The sequence below is a fragment of the Labeo rohita genome, chromosome 20 (genome assembly GCF_022985175.1).
Source record: "Labeo rohita strain BAU-BD-2019 chromosome 20, IGBB_LRoh.1.0, whole genome shotgun sequence".
In the NCBI taxonomy this organism is placed as follows: domain Eukaryota; kingdom Metazoa; phylum Chordata; class Actinopteri; order Cypriniformes; family Cyprinidae; genus Labeo; species Labeo rohita.
Genome location: NC_066888.1, coordinates 22,000,032 through 22,010,451, shown reverse-complemented (window position 1 = coordinate 22,010,451; position 10,420 = coordinate 22,000,032). Strand labels below are relative to the sequence as shown.

Here is a 10,420-nt window from a genome sequence, read left to right as displayed (position 1 = left end):
GACTATTCCCATTAAAATGTTCCGGGTGGAAAAAAAAAAAGTTACACATAAAAAATACATCGTTATCAACATTTTTAGGGAATTTACTTCAGTCATTAGTTTTTTGCATCTCAACCATCCAAATTATCTCAAAGACTTTTAAGCAAAGCTTTTTGTGATATACATGCGATATATAATCCATATTATAGTAATAAATAATAGTTAGAGCCTAGGCTACTTATGTTTTGTCAATGTAGTGTCCGTGGCCGATGCTGAACAGAAAGCGAGGGGCTCTAACGGCCTATGCTGTTGCCATGGTTACCTCCTCAAGTAATCGCGACTTTTTGGCGTAAGTGTCTCCTCGGATTTAGTGCTTTCTGTCTGTTTTCTGTAATCTTATTTGCGTGGTTACTGCTGTTGAAAGATATATAGTTTATATCTAAACATACATGTTAAAAATAAATAGCCTGCCTTGGGAAAAAAGTATCCTCCAATCTTATTTTTTTTTTTTTAAATTTCAGCTGGTCCTGATTTGTGTAATTTTGTTTTTTTTTCTACCAATAAAAATCAAAACAAAAAACAAACAATGTTTATAATTTACCTTCCAGGCCAGTTTTAGCATGAATAATAATAATAATAATAATTAGCAGTAGTAGTAGTAGTACAGCGTTTAACTATTGTGCAGTTATTAATAAACATTCTTTTTCCTCACATTTAAATATTTTCCTTTGTATATTTTTATTATATCTAAAAAACGATAAACATAAAAATGCATACTAAAACATATGCTTTATTTTATTATTTTACTGTATTATGTTATTACTATTTTTTCCTTAATATATCTTCCAGACTAGTTCCAGACCAGTAGCATTAATAATTATAATAGTAACAATAATAATAAAAGTACTATTACTACTACTACTACTACTACTAATAATAATAATAATTATTATTATTATTATTATTATTTTCAGTTATTAATAAACATTCTTTTTCCTCACATTTAAATACTTTCCTTTGCATATTTTTATATAAAAATATTGTTATATAAAAAAAAAATTGTAAAATATGGCACGCATACTTTTATTTTATTACACATTTTTTCCTTAATTTAGCTTCCAGGCCAGTTGTAGCATTAATAATAATATTTATTATTATTATTATTATTATTATTATTATTATTACCACTACTACTATTTTGCAATTATTAATAAACTTTCTTTTTCCTCACATTTAAATATTTTTCTTTGTATATTTTTGTTATATATATAAAAAAACGATTCATAAAAATAATAATAACAACAACATAAAAATGTTGTTTACATTGCACGCATGCTTTTATTTTATTAAAGAAAATCATTAATTTATCTTCCAAAGCAGTTTTAGCATTAATAATTATTATTTTTATCACTGTTATTATTTTATATTTTTCAGTTATTAATAAACATTCTTTTACCTTACATTTAAATATTTAAATACTTTTATTTTATTACAAATGTTTTCCTTAATGTATCTTACACACCAGTTTTAGTATTAATCGTCATCATCATCATTATTATTATTATTACTACTACTACTACTACTACTACTACTACTATTTATAAATAATAAGATTATGAGTAGTTCAGCAATAAAATCGCTCATGACCAGTTTGGTCACTCTGCGTTGTCTCACACCACCAATGGGAAAACCCACAGACAATATTTCGGTAGATACGAATCGAATAAATGTGTACAGTGCACTTTAAACTCCTTCATAAGGAAGCTCGTGGAACAAACACTTTTCCAAATGAAATCCACCGTAAAATGCTGAGCTAAAAAGGCAGTCTCAAAAGACATACACCCCTTTCGTTATTGAGAGACAGAGAGTCACCCCTGTACAACAAGATGGTTTCGTCCAAATCTATAACAGGAAGAGCCGGTGTTTACCGTTTGCGAACAGGAAGTTGTGCCATAGCCGATGCAAGTCTGTCAAATCGACAAATTTGTTTTTAGAGAAAATGAATTTAAAGTGTTTGTCCGCGGTGCAAAGACTTGGTCGAAGTTAACGGAAAGCAAACGCTGAGATTTTTTGCAATAATGGTGTCTACTGGAAAGGGAAACTGGTTTTCCTAGACAATTCGCTTCCTGCGAGGTGACACGGCCATACAGGTAGACTGCTCGCTGTACAGCTGTCCTGTATAGATCGGCACACAAAATAAACACTTCTCCTGAATACTGAATAACAATTAACAAGCGAACCAAATCTTTCAACTATGTAGTGTTAAGAGCTTGTCCAGTGTGATTCTGCCATTGTTGATACAGTACAAATGTGCTCTGTCCAGAATCTCTAAATGACACGTTGATTAGAAAACTTGCATGTCATTGCAAGCATATGCCAGTGATCACTGTGACTACTTAGTCTTAATGTTAATATAAGATTGAAAGCCACGTTAGAGCATTTAATTAAAATTATAACTAACATTCTGCTGCTTTTTGACATCTTGCATGCTGTTTATCAGTTACTCAAAAGTGAAAAAATTATTGTGTTGTCTTGACTGACATTGTCTGTCATCTGCATGCATAACAAGGAGATATTCAAGCATGTTTTTTGTAGCACAGGTATTCATTATGTTTTTCACTGGCAGTGTGATAGGCAGACGATACCACCTCAGTGTAAGGATGGGTGCTGAGAGCAGTGCCCTGCCAAGCTGTGTGCTGGAAGAGCCGCTGCTGACACTGCCGTCTGGTCTTACTATGTACTCTGCCCTCCTCCGGGATGGCAAACCTGCCTCCGTCTTTGTGCATAAGCAAGACAATGAAGATAAAGTCAATAAAGCTGCTAAGGTAAAAGTAAACAGAAAATACAGCATACAGTACCTGTCAGAGCTTAGGACACACCTACTCACACATTCTTTATTATTAATATTTTCCACATCTTATAATAACAGTCACTTAATACAAATTGTGTATAAAAAACAAAACAATTGTGTGTAAATCTCTAAGCTTTTCAGACATATAGATTTATCTGATTGCTGCATGTTCTCTTACAGCACTTGAAGACATTAAGGCATCCATGTCTTCTTCGATTCCTGTCATGCTCAGTGCAGGATGGAGGTATACATTTAGTGACAGAACCAGTTCAACCATTAAAACGGCTGCTAGACAATCTTACTCCAGAGGAGATCTGCGCAGGCCTCTATGACCTGCTGCAAGCACTAGTCTTTCTTCACGACAGGGTAAGACACGTTTAATTATTGTTTTAAAGGAGACCTATTATGCCCTTTTTACGAGATGTAATATGTCTCAGGTGTCCCCAGATATGTCTCTTTAAATGCAAATGAGCTGCTGCTCCCTGTCGGCTTTTCCATAATAGAGCTGTGCCTTTACAGCTCTTACCTCATATACTCTTGACTTTTGATTATCATTTGTCACCCTTAAATTATGTGCTTTAAACCATATTAGTTCAAACTTAACACTTAACTCTTTGAGTTACAAAAATAGTCGGTTATGTCTGTGAAGGTAAACAGCTGGGAAAGAAATGACATGTTTGTATTAGATTCGTGCCAATAAATCCACTGCTCTCTTGTCTCCTTTAAGGACTGGGACTCTAAATAGTGTTCTGTGCTCTTCTGTGCAGCCAAAGACAGAACAGTTAACATGTTTAGCTCGAACTTGTGCCATGGCATTGCAAGTGGTACACTGTTGTTGCTTGCGAAAACAAAATGACTGCGCTGTAGGTGGAAACGTGCAAATTAAGGGGCAGTAATATTATAATAAGTTCCCCTTTCTACATCACGGGGGGAGCGAAATCTCACATGCTCATTTTTTCACATGCTGGCAGAAAAAGGCTTACCAAAACAAAAGTATGAAGAACAAAAGTCTTTTTCATGTTTTCTGGGTTGATAGATGGGGACCCGATTATAGCATTTAAACATGGAAAAAGTCCGATTTTCATGATATGCCACCTTTAAATATTGTTTTATATTATATTTTATATATATTTAGACACTCTAACTTATCTAAATGATTACTCTTTCTCTTATCTCTTAGGGAAAATCAAGTCACAACAATGTGTGTATATCTTCAGTGTTTGTCAGTGAAGATGGCCACTGGAAACTTGGAGGGATGGAAACTGTCTGCAAGTTTTCAGAAGCAACTCCAGAGGTGACTTCCTTAACTACTTAAGTGTTGATTTTTTTTTTTGCCTTATACATACTTTTTGTTTCAAAAGATTAAGGGACATTACATGTTTAAAGGCATGGTTCTGTTACAATTGGTTAAATACCTTAAATAACAAATATAAATAGAGTACTGTAACTCGTTGTATGTATGACTTCCTCTCCAGTTTCTTAAAAGTATCCAGAATGTAAGGGAAAATGATGCCATTCCTCCTGAGGAGAAGGTAGGAATTATGTTTGTATTTGTATTTCTTTTTTTTGTTGTTTGAAATAAACTTTGACTCCACTTATGTTTCAAATAAATACTGTTCTTTTCAACTTTCTATTTATCAAAGAATTCTGAGAAAACCAATGTACAACAAAGCAGCGTAACCATTTGACAATAGCAACAACTTTGATAATAAGAAATGCTACTTTAGCACCAAATCAGCATATTAGAATGAAAAATCAGCTTTGCCATTGTATGAATAAATTACATTTTCAAATATTTTAAAATAGAAAACAGTAATTTTAAATTGTAATAATATTTCACAGTATTACTGTATTTTGAATCAAATAAATGCAGCTATGGTGAACATAAGAGACTTCTTTTAAAAGCATTATAAAAACCCTTTCAACCCAAACATATGAATATATCCTCCTTACAACCAGCTGTGGAGTTTTGTATTGTATTTTACATTATATTTTTAACACCACAGATTTAATTCTGTCCTGTAAAGAGCGCGTTCATGGCTTTTTAGAGATACCAAATGTTTGGAAGTTTCACCATGACCACTCCCTCTCCTTGGTCTTTAAAAATAACTGACATTAAAGTCAGTGATAAAATCTAAAACCCTTATGGAAATATGATGATATTATGTAATGATAATTTCAAAATCTGACTAATTTTCCAAATGTTTGTCACAAATCAGCATCTCAGGAAAACGTTTCAAATCAAACTTTCTGTTACGAAACAGGACTGTTACGATTACGATTAAAGCATGTTTATTAGGCATTTTGGGAGACACAACAAGGGAACAGGGAAAAAAAAAATTCTGTATCAGTATTCCTATGCAATATAGCAGATATTATCATGAAAATCTTGCCAATTACTCCCAGTATTAAACGTCTTTTTTCACTACAAAAACATATTAATATGTAAATTAGATGGTGTATAGATGCATTGTATACAGTGGGAAAACCTGTTTATGGCCATTTTTTACACGTATTGCATAAAGCAATGTGTATCAAATCATTCAGCTGCATCTTTTATAACACGGTAGTGAATCATTGTCATGTTTATTCATGTCATTTTATTTATTTTAAAAACAGGACTTTTAAAATCCTGATGTCATCTGTAGAGGACATAGCAAATGAATAAAATATATATATTTTTTAAAAAGTTATTTTTTAATTAATGCTTTAAACGAAGTAACGACATGAAAAAATATTACATTCACAATTTTTTTTTCTGGTAGTCAGGAGGATATATTCACATTCAGATTTGTTGCCAGAATTTCCAAGGCCAAAATTAAAGGCTGACGACAGTCCTGATCGTTATGTCTCAGCAATGTAATGTTTTTTTTTTTAAATTATCTATTTGTAGCTTGAAGGATTCAAAACGCTTCCCGACAAGCATGCCCACTCCCGAGACGCTTTTTCATTCGGGGTGATGGTTGAGGCCCTTCTTCCACTTTTGACGGGACATGGTTAGTAACGCTCTTAATTCAACAGACGCATGTAAAGCAGGCTGAGTATGTCTAGGATTCATCCTGTTGTGGCAGTTGCCAAGCTCTTACTCAACAGACATTGTGACATAATTGTTAATGTACTGACAATGATTTTATATGCCAAGCACAAGTTTCCAAGTTTTCCATTCATGGCAGGTTATGATGTCTTTAAAGAATAAAATGATCCACATGAGCACTGTAATAGTGATGCAATCTTTTGGCTATGTTGTTGTTTTTTTTTCGAGCAGGGGCTCACTGAAAACAAAAAAATATTTTTTCTTTAAGTCTCACTTACTAAATTGTGCTGTTTTTCCATTTCCTCTTTCTTACGTGCTTTTATTTATTTTTCCATCTCCCCAACTTTGTAACCTTCATGTGCTCCTCCACCCAAACGTTCTGTCCCAGTCTCCGATGATTTGTTGGAGAGTCTAAAGAACATGCTGCAGGCCAGCCTCTTGACCCCTGACCCCATGTCTCGCCCATCTCTCAGCAGTTTGCTGACTCACAATTTCTTCAGGTTTAAAATCAGTTTTCATTTCACAAATGTTAATTTAGCCTGTACTGAAATAAGATAAATATCAAGCAATGTTTAATTCTTACAGAAATGACTTCTTGGATATCATGAATTTTCTCAAGAGTCTGACCCTGAAAAATGAGGAGGAGAAGAATGAATTCTTCAAGTAAGCTTCCCTTTTAAATGCATGATTTTATTACTCTAGAATGATGACGTGTTTACATAACAAAGTGTGTTTCTGTAGGTTTCTCTTGGACCGAGTTCAGAACCTCCCAGAGGAGTTAATTGCTACACGTCTGGTTCCTAAACTGCTCAATTCTTTGGTGTTTGCTGAGCCCATGGCTGTTAAAAGCTTCCTTCCTCACCTCTTAGGGCCTAAGCAAGGTAGAAGCAGTCGGTAAACTTTTAGAAGATGCTTTCTGTGCACTTCTTGGTGTGAACAGAACTTTAGTGGTGACTCTGTGTTTCCTGATGTACAGACTCGAGTGTGAGCGCCGGTGAGGAATGTCTTCTCTCTTTGTCTTTGTATCGGAGATACGTGGTTCCTCAGCTCCTTAAGCTCTATAAGGTGAACGAGGAGCACGTCAGGATCGTGCTTCTCTCCCACATTCACATCTATGCTGAGTTCTTTCCTCATGAAGAACTCAAAAATCAGATTCTTCCTCAGGTACTGTGAGAATGTGTGTTCATATCAACAGTTTAGTAATATGGAATTCTTTGGAAAAATGTTTGAGTAAAATGCAGGATGTTTTTAAGTTGATACTGGGATTGTTTCAGTTATTTCCCACACTTTATCTGACAGGTTTTGCTGGGAATGAGAGACACAAATGACTCACTCGTGGCTATGACACTACAGAGTTTGGCTGTGCTTGTCCCGTTGCTGGGAGCCCAAGTGGTTGTTGGTGGGGAGAGGACAAAAGTCTTTAAACGGACTACGCCAAACTTCACCAAGTCCACAGAAGTCACCCCAGAGAGTAAGACTGTCTGTTAACGCACTTTAAAAATAACGTTCAGTATAGTTCTTTTCTTAAATACCTTAATGACCATACTAAGTTAGCTTGATTGACTTTCACTAATTATAATTAAAGGGATTGTTTACTCAAAAAGAAAAACTTACAGATTGTAACATTATACACTATACCATTCAAAAGTTTGGAGTCAGTTTTTTTATTCATCAAAGAAACCTGAAAAACAAATTCTATTCAGCTGTTTTTAACATAATATTAATAATAAATGTTTTTAGAAACAGCAAATCAGAATATTACAATGATTTCTGAAGGATCATGTGACAGGGCTAATGATGCTAAAAATTCAACTTTGAAATCATAGGAATAAATTACATTTTAAAATATATTCAAAATATATCAAATAGTAAAAATGTTTTAAAAATGTACTGTTTTTGCTGTACTTTGGATCAAATAAATGCAGGCTTGGTGAACAGAAGAAACTTCTTTGAAAAAACATTAAAAATCTTTTGACTGGTAGTATTATTTAATGTAAATGTTATGTTTTTACATTACGTTTTAATAGTTTGTTTGTTGTTTTTTGTGATTTCTGAAGACTGGTCAGAATGAGATGAAGTAAATATCAAATATTCTACAGCCAGGTTTACCAGTGAAGGTCTTGTTAATGGCTAATGTATTTATAAATGAATTTCAGATGCTTAAGTGTGAAACACTTATGGATGATACTAACATTGTTTTGAGGCAACTGGAGGACGTTGCTGCATCAGTTTATATGTTATTGATACGTATTTTTTTTCCCTAACAGAGGAACTAAATGCACTACAATTTAAAACAAAAATTTTACATTTAACGCACTGACTACAAAAAGATAAAACGCAATTATTTAATAAAAAAACATTTATATTCATCCAAAAAATCCAGAAAGATAATATATCACAGTTTTTACAAAAATATGAAGCAGCAGAGCTGTTTTTAGCATTCAGTTATAAAAAGTATCATGTGACACTGAAGACTGGAGTAATGATGCTGAAAATTCAGCTGTCATTACAGAAATAAACAATTATTTTAAACTGTAATGTCACAATATTACTATATTAATTGATTAATTTTTGGCAACCTTGCTGAGCATAAGAGACTTCTTTAAAAATCTTACCAACCCCAAACCTTTGAAATGTCGTGTACAAGTATATAGACTCATTTAAAATGTAATTTTTTTCCTCTGCAGCATCACCTGTGCATATTGTTGGGCCATCACATCCCCATATCTCACAACCACCAAAGGTCCTGAATCTGTTCCCTAAGGGCTCAGAAGACAAAAAGGTGGTTTTAGAAAATATGTACTCCTTCCAAGCAACTGAAAAGACCACCGCCCAGCACACCACAGCAGAGAGAGCAGGTATGCCACAATTGCATACATTTCTGAACTGCTTATTCTGCTTAAAGGCTGAAGTTATTTTGAAATACATTTGTCTGTCCCTACTTGGTGTTTGAAAGTACAACCCTCTGACTCAAGTTGTCTCTCTAGTATTTAGCAGCGAGATGTCGTTCCCGTTAAATGGGTACAGAATGGGCACACAAGCTGCAGACAACACGAAAAATAACGTAGTGGTGAGATCTGACGAAGACTGGCCTAACTGGAGTGACACAGAGGAGGCAGAGAAAGACAAGACCCAGTCAGTCCAGATCAGCATTCGGTCGGCAGACATCCCAAGTCAAAGCAACTCCGCTTTACCAGCTGACAACGAGGATGAAAACGAGGAACCCTGGGATGATTTCGAAGACTCAGAAGTGACCTCAGACCAGTCACCTTTGACTCCTTTACCACCAAAGACAACAAAAAGCATGCCGTTATCTAAATCTGAATCCAGCGCTGGACCTTCAAGGCAGTCGAAAGCACTCAAACTGAACTCTAGTGTCAAAAGCGCTTCTGATCAAAACCATACCTCGTCATGGGACACCGGCTGGAACCAGACAACTGACACCCTCAAACCCAGCAAAACAAATTCAGCATTAGAGCCCAAGCCAAAAAGCACAATCAAAAGCTCTGGATCTCTCGGGGAGGAATTCACAATTGCAGTGAAGAAGAAACTAGAGCCAGATCCAGAACTAGACTTCTTCGCAGATATGGTCCCAGATATAAAGCTGTCTTCCTCATCTCTTCTGCTCCCTGTGGAGAGCTCGGTCAGTGAACCCATCACGGGACACACAACATCAGACCCATCGGTAGATACACTGAGCCTTACCGCCAAGTTTGCTGCTGCTGACTTGACTGAGGTAAGTTCAAGTATTTCATGGTTTTACAATTATTGAAACTGCAGCATGATACCGTATTTTGTTTTGCTTTTACAGACGGAAGCAGAAGGATGGGGCGATGATCTCAACTGGGAAGATGAGAACGCCTGGTGATCAGCGTGGTCCTCTAGCGAAAGCCATATGAGAGAGATTGTCATAAATGAACACTGTTACATATGCCATCATGACATTATCACTAAAAATCAAGTAACTACAATTTAAGAGAGTAGTGTGTATTTTAAAATTCTCTCACCCAAGTCAAAATGATATACTGTTGCCATAGAAAAATCTTCAGCTACAGAACAAGGTTCTGTCTTGTTTAGCTTTTTCAAGATAGCATGATGGACCTATACATGCCAAATCCTATTAGAAGTCCTTCAGTCATGAGGAAGGGTACATAACCTGGAAATACATCCACCTCTAATGTCAGTTTTTATTTGTGCCATACAAATTTTCTTTTTGTTCAGTGAGCCTTGGAGGACAGACAGCCTCAACTTGAGAAGAGATATATATATATATAGACTCTAATTTGTGTTCATTAGATTGGGTGAGAGCCCGACATAATTTATTTGTATTATCAGCTGCTTATTAAATAAAATGGTTTTATGGTATTTGACCTGTTTTGATTCATTTTTGGTTTTAAGTTAAAGTAAATCTGGTGAAATTTTGATTTAATATTGACTATGAAATTTGAAATTTAAAAAAAAAAAATTCCCACTAAGTCACACTGCATCGACAGACACCATCTGAAGCTAAGAGACATGTTTTATGGATTTCAGATCTGTGTGTTATGCCTGTCAGT

At 34.9% G+C, this 10,420-nt stretch overlaps 1 protein-coding gene across 1 annotated transcript; it reads left to right on the top strand.

Annotated features, from left to right (window-relative positions):
- Window positions 1-1,925: 1,925 nt before the first annotated feature.
- scyl3 (SCY1-like, kinase-like 3) lies at window positions 1,926-10,229 on the top strand. Its single transcript, XM_051139575.1, has 14 exons — window positions 1,926-2,129; window positions 2,606-2,804; window positions 3,011-3,196; window positions 4,011-4,124; window positions 4,306-4,362; window positions 5,724-5,826; window positions 6,253-6,364; window positions 6,450-6,527; window positions 6,606-6,745; window positions 6,841-7,028; window positions 7,164-7,335; window positions 8,552-8,722; window positions 8,852-9,600; window positions 9,676-10,229. The coding sequence occupies exons 2-14, from the start codon at window positions 2,640-2,642 to the stop codon at window positions 9,730-9,732; spliced, it is 2,292 nt and encodes a 763-aa protein (XP_050995532.1). The 5' UTR covers window positions 1,926-2,129; window positions 2,606-2,639; the 3' UTR covers window positions 9,733-10,229.
- The last annotated feature ends 191 nt before the right edge of the window (window positions 10,230-10,420 follow it).

What these genes read in the sequence shown, in the direction of transcription:
- scyl3 (XM_051139575.1), top strand. Translation starts at nt 2,640, where the DNA reads ATGGGTGCTGAGAGCAGTGCCCTGCCAAGCTGTGTGCTGGAAGAGCCG. An exon ending in TTTCAGAAGCAACTCCAGAG is followed by an intron (nt 4,125 to 4,305) that starts GTGACTTCCTTA and finishes CTTCCTCTCCAG; the next exon opens with TTTCTTAAAAGTATCCAGAA. An exon ending in CTGCTGCTGACTTGACTGAG is followed by an intron (nt 9,601 to 9,675) that starts GTAAGTTCAAGT and finishes TTGCTTTTACAG; the next exon opens with ACGGAAGCAGAAGGATGGGG.